Source organism: Dendropsophus ebraccatus, chromosome 4, assembly GCF_027789765.1.
Source record: "Dendropsophus ebraccatus isolate aDenEbr1 chromosome 4, aDenEbr1.pat, whole genome shotgun sequence".
Classification (NCBI taxonomy): domain Eukaryota; kingdom Metazoa; phylum Chordata; class Amphibia; order Anura; family Hylidae; genus Dendropsophus; species Dendropsophus ebraccatus.
This window is the reverse complement of record NC_091457.1, coordinates 78,505,794-78,521,568: the sequence shown is the minus strand read 5'-3', so window position 1 is coordinate 78,521,568 and position 15,775 is coordinate 78,505,794. Positions and strand designations below refer to the sequence as shown.

Below are 15,775 nucleotides of genomic sequence, written 5' to 3'. Positions count from 1 at the left end.
TGGGAGGTATAATTTGGTTCAGATCAATTCTAGAGAACTGGCTCATATATCCCATTTTCCCCAGTGGCTTAAAATGTAACCTCTGTTATACAGTTATAAAATTGTAGAAACTAAATGTGAACAAGGTGCAATTCAAAGAGACACTTACTTGTATAGCTGTCTCTTGGGCTCTGTATGCAGTGCATTATATTCACCCTTGCAACGTACAATTTATAGCGTGTCTACAAGCCCAGCGGGGCTCATTATGATGGAGACTAAAACTTATACAAGAGTGGGGTAGGGGTTCCCCTGTATTCAGAATGCTGTTGAGTACTAGGCAATGCCCCGTTTGGGGTTATTGAATTTCGAGGGTCTGGGGGGGCTGTTTGATTTGTATATGTTCACCAATATCCCCCCCCCCCCCCCCCCCCCGGTATGCTCACTAACATAGAATATGTTGATAAGGCTAATATAATGAGGCTGTTCCATGTTAGTGAGCATATACAAATCACACCCCCCCCCAGGCAGACTAGTTTAGCTCACCCAAGCCAGTGATAGCGAATACATGGCGGTGAGAACGCTTTCTAGGAGATCCTGTTTGTGCAGCAGAGGTGTCTTTATCCTGCTCTGCATAGACCCTCGAAATTCAATAATCCCAGACGGGGCATTGCCTAGCACTCAACAGCATTCTGAATACAGGGGAACCCCTACCCCACTCTTGTATAGGTTTTAGTCTCCATCATAATGAGCCCCGCTGGGCTTGTAGACGCGCTATAAATTGTACGTTGCAAGGGTGAATATAATGCACTGCATACAGAGCCCAAGAGACAGCTATACAAGTAAGTGTCTCTTTGAATTGCACCTTGTTCACATTTAGGTTCTACAATTTTATAACTGTATAACAGAGGTTACATTTTAAGCCACTGGGGAAAATGGGATATATGAGCCAGTTCTCTAGAATTGATCTCACACACAGACACCAGCACACATGTATACAGACACTAGCACACATGTATACAGACATACAGACACCAGCACACATGTATACAGACATACAGACACCAGCACACCAGGGCACGATGAAGTTTGAACTTCTGCAACCTGGAGAAATCACCTGATATCACCTGCAGTCCTATGTAACACCACATAACACAGTGGTATCTCTGAGTACAGATAATGTAGTAGATTTCACCTGCAGTCCTATGTAACAGCACAGATAACACAGTGATATCTCAGAGTATAGATCATGTAGTAGATGTCACCTGCAGTCCTATGTAACAGCACAGATAACACAGTGATATCCCTCTGAGTACAGATAATGTAGATGTCACCTGCAGTCCTATGTAACACCACAGATAACACAGTGATATCTCTGAGTACAGATAATGTAGTAGCTGTCACCTGCAGTCCTATGTAACAGCACAGATAACACAGTGATATCTCTGAGTACAGATAATGTAGTAGCTGTCACCTCGGGGCGCCCCTACTAAATGATGTTCTACAAAATAAGAAAAGTGTCATACAGTGACTCACAGGTGATGTCTTCTTTGATCTGAGGCGTCACTTTCCCTTTTCCTCTCCATCTGGCCCAGACCTCCATGATGAGTCCTTCCAGATACGTTTCATCCCCTTAGAACCTGCGAGACAAACAATTTAGGCTCCGCACATTTCTAGCAACTTCCTTTCCTTTCTCCCCCCTGTAGGCTCCCATAGTAACTGCGCTGTGTGGGATGCCCCCTGTATGTAGGATTCCCTGCTGTGCCCCCATGAGCTAATAATGCCCCTAGAGGTACCCCCATGAGCTAATAATGCCCCCAGAGGTGCCCCCATGAGCTAATAATGCCCCTAGAGGTGCCCCCATGAGCTAATAATGCCCCTAGAGGTGGCCCCCATGAACTAATAATGCCCCCAGAGGTACCCCCATGCACTAATAATGCCCCCAGAGACGCCCCCATGAACTAATAATGCCCCCAGAGGTGCCCCCATATACTAATAATGCCCCCAGAGGTGCTCCCATATACTAATAATGCCCCCAGAGATGCCCCCATGAGTTAATAATGCCCCCAGAGGTACCCCCATATACTAATAATGCCCCCAGAGGTTCCCCCCATGAGCTAATAATGCCCCCAGAGGTGCCCCCATACACTACTAATGCCCCCATACACTAATAATGCCCCAGAGGTGCCCCCCATACACTAATAATGCCCCCAGAGGTGCCCCCATATACTAATAATGCCCCCAGAGGTGCCCCCCATATACTAATAATGCCCCCAGAGGTGCCCCCCATATACTAATAATGCCCCCAGAGGTGCCCCCATATACTAATAATGCCCCCAGAGGTGCCCCCATATACTAATAATGCCCCCAGAGGTGCCCCCATATACTAATGCCCCCAGAGGTGCCCCCATACATTAATAATGCCCCCAGAGGTGCCCCCATATACTAATAATGTCCCCAGAGGTGCCCCCATATACTAATACTGCCCCCAGAGGTGCCCCCATATACTAATAATGTCCCCAGAGGTGCCCCCATATACTAATACTGCCCCCAGAGGTGCCCCCATATACTAATAATGCCCCCAGAGGTGCCCCCATACACTAATAATGCCCCCAGAGGTGCCCCCATACACTAATAATGCCCCCAGAGGTGCCCCCATACACTAATAATGCCCCCAGAGGTGCCCCCATACACTAATAATGCCCCCAGAGGTGCCCCCCATATACTAATAATGCCCCCAGAGGTGCCCCCATACACTAATAATGCCCCCAGAGGTGCCCCCCATATACTAATAATGCCCCCAGAGGTGCCCCCATACACTAATAATGCCCCCAGAGGTGCCCCCATACACTAATAATGCCCCCAGAGGTGCCCCCATATACTAATAATGCCCCCAGAGGTGCCCCCCATATACTAATAATGCCCCCAGAGGTGCCCCTAAAAAAACAAACATCCTACTCACCTAATCCGGGCTGTGTAGCTGCAGGCAGCAGCTCTCCTCCTCCTCTTCTGGCTCCATCTTGCGAGCCGCAGGGACGGGACTTCCGGCAGACGTGATGACGTCACATGATCACGCCTGCCGGAGGGGCACATGGTCACGTCCCGGCCTCCCATAGGCTGCTGGTATGAAGTGCCGGCAGCCTATGGGAGAAATACAGGAGGAGGACGCTGACAGGTCCTTCTCCTGTATTCTGATCGCTTCAATGTTCCGCCCGCTCAATGTGCGGGCGGAACATCAAAGCGATCAATGCATCCGGAGAAGCTGCGCGGCTGCAGCTTCTCAGGATGCTCAGAGACAAGGGGCAAGGGGGGCCGTGCGGGCCCTCCTAGCGTAGCGGTGGGGGGCGGCGGCCGGCGGGCCCGCCGGGCCCCCCCCCCCCGTGTCTCTTAGGGTCCGGGCCCCATACGGCAGTACCACTTGTACTGCCCTATCGGCGGCCCTGTACAGGGCCCCCTACTCCATCTATACAGTACATGTATATACAGGGCCCCCTACTTCATCTATACAGTACATGTATATACAGGGCCCCCTACTCCATCCATACAGTACATGTATATACAGGACCCCCTACTCCATCTATACAGTACATGTATATACAGGACCCCCTACTCCATCTATACAGTACATGTATATACAGGGCCCCCTACTCCATCTATACAGTGCATGTATATACAGGACCCCCTACTCCATCTATACAGTACATGTATATACAGGACCCCCTACTCCAACTATACATTACATGTATATACAGGACCCCCTACTCCATCTATACAGTACATGTATATACAGGACCCCCTACTTCATCTATACAGTACATGTATATACAGGGCCCCCTACTCCATCCATACAGTACATGTATATACAGGACCCCCTACTCCATCTATACAGTACATGTATATACAGGACCCCCTACTCCATCTATACAGTACATGTATATACAGGGCCCCCTACTCCATCTATACAGTGCATGTATATACAGGACCCCCTACTCCATCTATACAGTACATGTATATACAGGACCCCCTACTCCAACTATACATTACATGTATATACAGGACCCCCTACTCCATCTATACAGTACATGTATATACAGGACCCCCTACTCCATTTATACAGTACATGTATATACAGGGCCCCCTACTCCATCTATACAGTACATGTATATACAGGACCCCCTACTCCATCTATACAGTACATGTATATACAGGACCCCCTACTCCATCTATACAGTACATGTATATACAGGGCCCCCTACTCCATCTATACAGTACATGTATATACAGGACCCCCTACTCCATCTATACAGTACATGTATATACAGGAGCCCCTACTCCATCTATACAGTACATGTATATACAGGAGCCCCTACTCCATCTATACAGTACATGTATATACAGGACCCCCTACTCCATCTATACAGTACATGTATATACAGGACCCCCTACTCCATCTATACAGTACATGTATATACAGGACCCCCTACTCCATCTATACAGTACATGTATATACAGGGCACTACAGGACAGGTATACCAAACTGTGACTGGGTAACACCGCCACACCAGACCTGACCAATACCGCCATACTGTGACTGGATAACACTGCCATACCAGACCTGACCAATACCGCCACACTGTGACTGGGTAACACCTCCATACCAGACCTGACCAATACCGCCACACTGTGACTGGATAACACTGCCATACCAGACCTGACCAATACCGCCACACTGTGACTGGATAACACTGGCATACTAGACCTGACCAATACCGCCACAATGTGACTGGATAACACTGCCATACCAGACCTGACCAATACAACCATACTGTGACTGGATAACACTGCCAGACCTGACCAATACCGCCATACTGTGCTGGATAACACTGTCATAAAACACCTGACCAATATTGCCACACTGTGACTGGGTAACACCTCCAAACCAGACCTTACCAATACCGCCATACTGTGACTGGATAACACTGCCATACCAGACCTGACCAATACCGCCACACTGTGACTGGAGAACACTGCCATACCAGACCTGACCAATACCGCCATACTGTGACTGGGTAACACTGCCACACCAGACCTGACCAATACCGCCATACTGTGCTGGATAACACTGTCATACCAGACCTGACCAATACCGCCATACTGTGACTGGGTAACACTGCCACACCAGACCTGACCAATACCACCATACTGTCACTGGATAACACTGTCATACCACACCTGACTAATACCGCCAAACTGTGACTGGATAACACCACTATACCAGACCTGACCAATACCGCCATACTGTGACTGGAGAACACCGCCACACCAGACCTGACCAATACCGCCGTACTGTGACTGGATAACACCGCCATACCAGACATGACCAATACCGACACACTTTACTGAATAACACTGCCATACCAGACCTGACCAATACCGCCATACTGTGACTGGATAACACAGCCACACCAGACCTGACCAATACCGCCATACTGTGACTGGATAACACCGCCATACCAGTCATGACCAATACCGACACACTGTGACTGAATAACACTGCCATACCAGACCTGACCAATACAGCCATACTGTGACTGGAAAACACCGCTATACCAGACCAATACCGCCATACCCCCCTCGAAAAGACACCAGATTTTCTGGCAAGTCTGAACAGGAGGGTACTGCCCCTCTGCAAGGTGCTACCCTACACACCAGACCATGGGTGCCTAATGGTAAATACGACCCTGCAGGTATACAGGACACTGACACTTTATACCCGGGCAGCGCCGGGTACATTTTCTAGTATATACTAATAGAAGGAATCACAAAAATGAAATACAGTTATTATCAGGGCCTGGATCAGGATTTTAGTGACGCCTGTGTAATGCTTTATTTGCCTTACAGTGCCATTGCAGAACTGAACACTTTACAATGAATTTCCATCAAATAGCTAACCTCTAGGGCAGGGGTCCCCAAACTTTTCACAGAGGGGGCCAGTTTACTGTCCCTAAGACCGTCGGAGGGCTGGACTATAAAAAAGAAAACTATAATCAAATCCCAGTGCAAAATGCCAAAACGCCCCCCCCCCCCCAAAAAAAAAGTAAAAGCATCCCTCTCTTTCCACCCCTCACCCAGCCCACACTCAACCCCTCACTCCCCCCTCAACCAACCTCCCCTAACTCCCCCTTCACACCCTCAACCAGCCCCCTCACCCCATATACTAATAATGTATCCCTGCATTGTCCCCCATATAGTTATATTGTCCCCCTGCAATGTCCCCCATATGGTTATATTGCCCCCCTGCAATGTCCCCCATATAGTTATATTGTCCCCCTGCAATGTCCCCCATATAGTTATATTGTCCCCCTGCAATGTCCCCCATATAGTTATATTGCCCCCCTGCAATGTCCCCCATATAGTTATAATGACCCCCATATAGTTATAATGACCCCCTGCAATGTCCCCCATATAGTAATAATGTCCCCCATATAGTTATAATGACCCGCTGCAATGTCCCCCATATAGTTATATTGTCCCCCTGCAATGTCCCCCATATAGTTATTATGCCCCCCTGCATTGCTACAAAAAAAAAAAAAAAAAAAAAAAATATATATATATATATATATATATATATATATACTCACCTAATACTGTGTTCATCTCTTCTAGCCTCTTCAGCCGGTCAGTCGCCGGAGTGATCCCCCAGCAGGAGCAGCGACGTCATCACTGCCCCGCCGGAGGATCCCTCAGAGATCATGTCCAGGTTACATCCCAGGCGGGGGGTTGGTGGTCTGTGCGGCGCGGAGGAGGCTGGTGGCAGGGATAACATCTGACACTGCTCTGGGATCTGCGGTCCGTTGCACCAGACCGCAGATCCCGAAGCAGAACCGCAGATCTCGGAGCAGTGTGAGATGTCAGCCCTGCCGCCAGCCTCCTCCGCGCCGCTTGGCCAGTGTAATTGGGTCCCAAGTTTCAGCTCCCTCCAAAGATTTTCTGCTGGGTTCAGGTATGGAGACTGACCATGCCACCATGCCAGGTATGGAGACTGACAAGGCCATTCCAGGAATTATTTAAAAATCTTACAATGTGATGTTTTATATATATATATATATATATATATATATATATATATATATATTCTGTCTCTCACAGTTAAAGTGTGCCTTTGATAAAAATTACAGACCTTTCCATTCGCTTTAGGTGGGAAGAGTTGCAAAATCATCTATGTATCAAATATTTTCCTCTCTTTCTCTTTCTCGCTCTCTCTCTCTCTCGCTCTATGTCTACATTTATCTTTATATTTCTATATATCTCTATATATATCTATATCACTATATAATCCCTCTATATCTCTAAATTTCTCTATATCTATATCTATATATCTATATTCCACATGCCATAATTGTGCTTTCCTTTTGACCCCCAGAAAGAATAGTAGATAAAAACAAATAATAATAATTGGAGATTGGTTGTGGAATGGTTATACACATGCATTATGGTGCGTTTACACGGAATGATTGTTGTTCGAATTTTCGCCTTAACGTTTGCATGAGCAATAATCGGCTCGTGTAAACACAGCGAACGATCAAGCGTAGAGCGAAAAATTGTTCATTAATCGATGTTCTCAAATCGTCGTTGGTCGTTCGCTAAAAAAACGCAGATCGCTTTGTGTAAACAGTCTTTTAAAGATTCACCCTATGTGTGACAAGGGCTTAAGCGATCTTAAAAACTATCGCAATAACGATTTTTCTAATGATTTATTCGTCTAAACTCTGATCGTTATAAAAACCAATTCGTCGCTTCAAAATCGTTAAACGATCAATTGGGCGGAATATCCCTTCGTGTAAACAGACCATAAGTCCAATAAGTAGTTTGGGTGTACTTGCAAAAACCAAGGCAGTGACAACAATTTCTATATCCCTGCCCCACCTGGTTCACTCACAGGCATACCATAAACAATGAACAGAGTAGACAATATGAAATTAAATTGTGTAAAAATAATACACAAGAGATTGATGTAATGTGCAGAGTGTGATAGTATATATCAGATTTAGACATTTAACTGCTGGAAGTTGATGGGCAGTAACTTCTAGTGGGATTTATCTATTGACATCTCTTCATAATGTTGAGATTCACCTTAGAGCATTAGTAGACTTAAAGGGGTTATCCAGGTAACAAAAACAATATTCTTAATGATTCCCCTTCCCAATACCACCCTAGGTCTAATATACGTGTTATGTATATGTGTAAACGATCTTGCACCCTTTCCCAGTTTTTTTTCTCATACTTACCTGCTCTGCATGTCTAAAATCATCTGCATCCTCTCTGACAACACGCTGCTTCCTCCCCCCCCCCCTTGTAGGCACAGGACATGTGATCTCCTCTTTGGGGTTGGGTTAGTTGCCTATTGACTTGGTAACCCGGCCCCCAGGAGACATCATCTGCATCATCTCCATGCACCTGTAATATGAAAAGTTATAGTTCACAGTCAGCAAGCAGAGATCTAAACCTACACCACAACCCCTGGTAAACATATGCCCATTGCAGGTGTAGCACATAGCTCTGCTACATCATCGGCTAGTATGGAATATATACTAGGGTGATGTGATGCAAAATCAGTGGGGGAAAAAAACAGTCCTATGTTTACTGTGCAATATTAATGAAAGCAGTGGTCTGGAAAGCTAAGGAAGTGAGTACGCAAATGGACCAATCAGGGAGATGCATGATGGAAAATGTAGTTTCCTGGATGCTGCTATCTTTGTTATAGATTGGCTTTTAGAAAAAATTGTAACTCAGGAATGGCAGAAGCTAGAAAGACAGGAGACGGCTCAAAATACTCATGTGGACTTGGTAAGACTTACTAGGTTTGGGAGCATTTCATATTTTAGCACTTAGGTGGATAACCCTTCAAGTAAAAGGGTACTCCAGCCTGTAAAGGTGTTTTTTTTATATTTATACATATTACTGCCGTTATCTACAACATAATAAACATAAACTATTGTTACCTCGCCACACTGTCCCAAGGTCCTCCTGCGATGTCTCTGAACACTTCCATCACCCTCTAGCCACTTACTGGCTATGGCAATGTCCTGCCTCAGCAATTGGCTAAGCAGGCTGTCACTGCCGAGACAAGTTTGTTTAAGAAGTGCCATGGTAGTGTTCAGCAGGGAACCAAAAGATGGTGCAGGAGAACCTTGGGAGAGCGTGATGAGGTAATAATAGCATGCTTATTATGTTGTATATAACAGCAGTACTATATAAACCATTTTAAAGGACCCGAGTACCCCTTACATCACAAACAGAGCCTGTGTTCGATTTTATCTATGGCTCTGAACATTTTATGTGCAAACGTACATAAGGGGGTTCAGGACATTATAAAAGTTTCAGAGATATGTCTCAGGTTTGCTCTGAAAAGATGGGGTGTTGTATTTTCAGCTAATTGTAGATAATTAATAGTATCAGAACTAAGAATAACAACCTGTCTGTCCAGTTTCCTTGTATTGTACTTTCACTGCCCTTATGATTACACCTCATTCTCTATTTGACATTGGCGTCTGCCAACCTTCTTACCAACTTTACCATGAAAGAACTCCCCTTACAATGAACTGCCCCTTCTCTTCCTAACAGGAAATCCCCAACTTCCATAGTTTCCCATTAATATATTGCTTTGATCTTAAGCAGGGGCGTAGCTAGGATTCACGGGGCCCCATAGCAAAAAATTTTAAGGGGCCCCCCTATCCTACGCACAACACAAAGCACTGTGCATAATTGCTAGCTGGGGAACAGAGGTCAGAGATTATCAGTGCAGTAAAGCAGAGATCTGTCTTGTTAACCTTTTTTTGTGTTGCAGCATGTAAGTAAACATTGGGTCACTTACACACTGTAGTACATAAGGGGTTAAGCAGAAGGACACACGCTCTTACCTTCTCCCCCGGGCCCCCCTCCTGCACGGGCTCCATAGCAACTGCCTACCCTGCCTCTATGGTAGCTATGCCACTGATCTTAAGGACCATGGTTGCAGGCATGATTGCATTAGCATTAGGTAAACCTTAAGGTCCTGTTAAACAGCTTGATATTTGGCATCTGTGTGAATGTGGTATGCATGACTTTAGCTTTCTTGCCTGCACCAGCCTCATTGGCTGTAGCCAAATGATTTACCTATTATCTTATTAAAGGGGAACTCTACATAAGGAAAACTTGTTTTCTATTAAAAGTATATTTAAAGTTATATAGATGTGTCTATACAATGTATTACCACATCTGTACGGTTCTGCCACACTGGTAACTGATTGAAATCCAGGAAGTGAAGAAAAATTGCCCCTGTGTCAATCCACATTGTCTCCCGCTCCCTCTGCTCTCCCACCTTAGGAGACAAATATTCCATGCCTCTGTCTCACATTGTGTGTGTTTGCTGAGCATAGGGTGTGATGTCACAGGAGGCTTGGCTGGATCCCCCAATTCCCTGAGTGATTCATCATCTGTGACCAGCCAGAAGCAGGTGCTGCAACTTTACTGATTGTGCAACACTCTGCAGTGAAATTAGGGCTATGTTCACACATGATGGAGTTTCATTGCAGTACTGCAGCGTATTCACAAAAATGATGCAGTAACACAATTAAATGATGCAGAGTATCAGAGCTGGCACTGTCAATCCCATCTGGAGGCATAAACAGTATATCTCTTGTAAGATAATATTTGATAAAGTCCTTATTGTGGGGCTCAAATCTCAAAGATAAAAGATGCTTGATCATAATATGTGTGTGGAGATGAAAAGAAAAAAAAAATAAATTAAATTTAAAAAGTTCTTTACTTTATCAGTTCTTCTCTTTACTTTATCAGCTTTACAGGTAGTAACAGGGTGCTGTGTGGTGTTACAGGTAGAGAATACAGTGTGCTGTGTGGTGTTACAGGTAGAGAATACAGCGTGCTGTGTGGTGTTACAGGTAGAGAATACAGCCTGCTGTGTGGTGTTACAGGTAGAGAATACAGCGTGCTGTGTGGTGTTACAGGTAGAGAATACAGTGTGCTGTGTGGTGTTACAGGTAGAGAATACAGTGTGCTGTGTGGTGTTACAGGTAGAGAATACAGCGTGCTGTGTGGTGCTACAGTTAGAGAATACAGGACGCTGTGTGGTGTTACAGGTAGAGAATACAGTGTGCTGTGTGGTGTTACAGGTAGAGAATACAGCGTGCTGTGTGGTGTTACAGGTAGAGAATACAGCATGCTGTGTGGTGTTACAGGTAGAGAATACAGTGTACTGGGGGGGGGGGCACAATAAAATACTGCAAATAATTCAGTAACACAATGAAACTGCAATGTGTCAACACAGCCTTTATGTTCTGCAACAGGACAACCCCCCCCCCCTAAAAAAAAAATAAAAAAAAAGATTTTTGGTAGTTTCGAAACTGATAGATAGATAGATAGATAGATAGGTAAGTAATGCTATTTGCTTCTGCAGAAGTTTCGTTTTTTTCCCCCCTCTACCTGGAGTTCCCCTTTAAGGTGCCATTAACCTTCTTTGAAACAATGTTGCATTTACCTAATATGTGGACATGGATGCTATACTGTTATATATGCCTCCATATATCAGTTAAGCATCGGTCATTTGGGCTGTGCTGAATCTGCAGTGTCAAATAGTTTAAGGAAAAGCTATTAGCAGGTTAGAGGAATCTAACCTGCTGATATGTCCCTTTTGTGCATGGGGCATTCAGGATAAAATTAGGTTTCTTACCTTCATCCTTGCCGCCATACATTAATGGCTGCGGTGAGGCAGTGCACCCATTGGCCGAGTGGGGTGTCCAGACGCTAGGAACCCCCTAAGCAAGCCGGAGCGCGGACTAGTAATGGCAATGACAATCCCGCTGTGATTGTATGTGTATGTCATCTCATTGAAAGTGACAGGAAAGGATCTGCAGTAGATTTTTCTGCAAACTGGCAGCGTGAAATTCGCTGATGATCCATTACATGTGAACCCACCCTTAGGGTGCATTCACACGCTTCTCAGGCTCCCGGCTGCAGCGTGTTCTCTCCCCACAATGAGTTAGAAAAAAGAATAAGGGTCCATAGAGCTCCATTATAAGTACGATTTTTTTTTTCTAACTCAGAGCGGAGAGTGGACACGTTGCAGCGTGTCTTCTCCCCATTCGTTCTCCCGATGTCTCTATGACATGTCAAAAGTTTTTTGTAAAGACAGTGACACTTAAAGGATACCCTAAAATATGTGTCAGATAACATATGCTATATAGGGGGTATAATCCCATTCCAATGATTAAATGGAGTTAAAGGAGAAGTTCGGGCAAAAGCATTTTTTAATATGTTATTAGTTAGGGAAAGTTAGACAAATTCCTAATATACATTAATTATGGGAAATGCACATTTACTGCTATTTCCCTTAATTTAGTAGATCACGGAGACTTCAAAATCTCAGAAATACCGTGACGTCACGAACCAGGGTGTAATTCCAATGGAGTGTCCAGCAGGGGGCACACTATATATAGAAGTCAATGAGTACCATTGACTTCTATATATAGTGCGCCCCTGCTGGACACTCCATTGGAATCATGCACACTGTACTACTCCCCCATCATCTATCTGCTCATAGTATGAGCAGATAGATGATGGGGGAGTAGTACCAGGGCCATCCCCAAACTTCCTCGAACTTCTCCTTTTAATGGGGGAATTGACAATATCAAGCAGTAAAATGTTTACTAAGTGCTCTATATCACCTTGTACGGCCAGCTTTCTCCATAAGCACTTGTTCTATGCAAACATAAAAATATACACAAACCTTTATGTTAGGCTATGTTAACATCTGCGTTTGTCTCATTCTTGAACAGATCTGCCTTGAATGAATGGATAAGCACAAAGTACTGAGCAAACTGACTGCAAAATTACCTTTTTTTTTTTTTTTTTAATGGTACTAACTTAATGGAGCACCACTGATGCAGACGAAGAAAAATAAAAACCCATTGAAGTTATTTGGTAGTTTGACAGATCCACTAGGTAACGTTTCTCTGATATCAAAATGAAAAAAAAACTGTGACAGAGAGGAAAACGCTTGTGTGAAGCAACCCTTTAAGAAATATAGAAGGTTGTCTAACCTTCTGCCATTGCAGAGCAATAAAGTGGTCTCTAATATCCTAGTACTGACCCTCAGACTAGGTTCACACTGTTTTCACACCTGTTTCCCTGTATCACGTCTTTGTGTACATATGAAAAGATACACTTCCATGATTTTTTTTTATAATATGAAATTTCAATGGAAAACTGGTGCTGCACGATGGCATACAACTGCATTTGTTTTTACCAACCGTTTTTTGCATAAATTTTTTTTCCCTTTAAACAGATATGTTAAACAGACAGCAAAAATGCAGTGTGGCTCTAGCATTACTTGTAAATTCTAAACTGTAGTTGAATCAATGAACCCTCATCCTTGTCAACTTTTCTGCAGGCACCATAAATGAGCCTTACAGTAATGTTAAGTGATGACCTTGCTTACAGGAGCCATCCCTTGGCTAGATCCTTACCTGGATCGCTAGCAGCCACAGTAAAAACTGACATGTCAGTTTTATGCAGCCAATATTTATTGAATAGCGGCCGCACAAGCCTGACAGGTTACACAATGGAGAGTGTGGCTCCGGCCACACTCTCCATTGTGTTCAATGGTGAATTGGGATGCGGGCGCACATGGATGCGCCTGCATCCCAATTAAATAGAATTAAAGTTTATCCGGCCGGTATTGCAGTACTGGCCGAGATAAACTTCACTGACACCGGCTGTTCTGTGACATGGCCGGGTCACAGAACGGCCGGTGTTGTACATAGTGTGAACCCGGCCTATCAGTGGACACACTCATTACATAGGCTCAAACTCTTTGGGCTTCTTTTGGGACACAGATTACCAAAGAAAACTGTGTTACAGTACACAATGTAATTCAAAAATACCTTTAGGCTATGTTTACACAGCGTAGGAATGAGGGCAAAATACAGCCCTAATCTGGGGGAAAATTACGGCCGTAATTTCAACCTATAATGTGCCCTATTGAAGTCAATGTGCCATCAGCCGCCAGTGCACACACCATCTGAAATAAAAGCTGTAAAATAATGACCATGCCCTTTATTTTTGGACATATTTTCACCTTAAAAAAAAATTCTATGAACTAACCCTAAGGGTGCGTTCACAAGTACAGGATCCGGAGCAGATTTTATGGTGCAGATCTGATGCTGTGTTCAGTTATTTAGATAAAATCTGTTGCGGATCCACTACGAATCTGCACCATTAAATCTGCTGCAATACGGTACATGTAAGAGTAAGAAATGTTATACTTTTTTTTTAATTTTTATTATTATTATTATTATTATTATTATTATTATTATTATTTAGTTCTAATGTTCTTTGCCTTGTTTTAATTACAAAAAGTCTAAGGGTTGCAGTGTTCCTCAGGTTTCTGCAAAAATCTACATTGAATCTGCTTACCTCTCCTTCTCACTCTAGGAATTGGACCACCATGTCGCCATCGACTTGCAAGCCGTGGAGCAGAGAAGATATCCTCAGAGAGAGAGCGCATAACGCTGCTGACTCTCAGACCGCCTGACGCTTGTCAGCCTCTCTAAGAGCAATGCTTATAACACTCAATAAGACTCTTTATGTTGTCTCTAAAATCCAGGAACAGCAGCTCCTTTAGCTTCTCACGAAGAGTCCTGATCGGTTCGGCTATTTTGGCATAGGCACAGTAGCACTGTGTTAGTCCTGGGCTGCCCTTTATATATGGACAGGGTCAGATCTTTGTTACCATAGGTCATACAGCAGCACTCTCAAACCTGCACACTGCAGCTTATCAGAGCCAGAAGTGCTGTGCTTCATTAAAGAGAATTCCTCTCTGTTACTCTGCCTAAACCTGTCTGGCAGCTCTCGGGCTGTGTCCTTCCAAGTTAAACATGTTGGTCCTTCTCCCTTTTGTCTTTGCTAAAAATTAACCCCTTGCACAATGTTGTCTTTGCCAAGGACTTGGATGTGAAATAGTTGGTTCAATGTTGGGCACGATGCCTGGTCAATTATGGTGCTATAGTATTTTATCAAGACTTGTATAATATTAAGACGAGGAGAAAAGAGTAGTAAGGTTTGCTGCACCTAACTGATGTATATAAAATATCGTAAATCACCCCCTTCGAGTGCACTACTGTCTCAGAGCCTGGAGAGTGGGAGTAAATGGAAAGATGTAGTAGGCTCTCTAGAGAGCCTACTACATCTTTCCTTGTATAATATTAAGATGGGCAAAAAAAAAAAGAAGAAGAAATGGACCTTATTGCCATTTTGGGACAGAATCGTGTGTGCATTACTGTACATTATTGTATATTTAGAGATGGGGACCAATACATCCTTGCCTGATTCAATTTGATAATATGATTCATGTATTTTTGGTTGGCCTGTGTATTTGTGGAGAGGGGGCACCTGTATGAATGGCTTTGAGTGTGATGGACTTTTTTCTGTACTGTTCTGGCTGTTTATTGCCTTAAAGGCGCCTTCCCCTCTATGCAGGCATTGATCTAGTGAAGTATGTACCTCTTCATGCCTTTTATATTGAATGTTTTTTTTTATTGTTTTATCTTAAATTGCCGTTTGTGTTTATTTCCATTGTGTTGTGTTTATTTTCATATTGGTGGTGTTCTGCCACACAATTGTAACGCATCCAGAAGAAATAAAGCCACTCAGCATGAAAGTGCAGATTTATTTTGTGGATCCCCGTCATGCAGGTCAGATTAATACATAGCAGGCGCTTCCCACTGAGGCTACAGCTGTTTCG

General features: G+C 44.2%; 1 protein-coding gene and 1 long non-coding RNA gene across 4 annotated transcripts in view; one reads left to right on the top strand and one right to left on the bottom strand.

Annotated features, from left to right (window-relative positions):
- The window catches only part of NFAT5 (nuclear factor of activated T cells 5), a 110,801-nt gene extending 95,952 nt beyond the window's left edge, over positions 1-14,849 (bottom strand). For both annotated transcript variants that reach the window (XM_069966109.1, XM_069966112.1), the window contains exon 1: positions 14,449-14,849. In XM_069966109.1, coding sequence (XP_069822210.1) covers positions 14,449-14,539 — 91 coding nt within the window. In that variant the 5' untranslated portion in view covers positions 14,540-14,849. The remainder of the gene's footprint in view (positions 1-14,448) is intronic.
- LOC138788340 (uncharacterized) overlaps positions 1-15,147 on the top strand; it is a 33,985-nt gene extending 18,838 nt beyond the window's left edge. For both annotated transcript variants that reach the window (XR_011362573.1, XR_011362572.1), the window contains exons 2-3: positions 12,810-12,975; positions 14,467-15,147. This is a non-coding gene — a long non-coding RNA (uncharacterized lncRNA). The remainder of the gene's footprint in view (positions 1-12,809; positions 12,976-14,466) is intronic.
- The last annotated feature ends 628 nt before the right edge of the window (positions 15,148-15,775 follow it).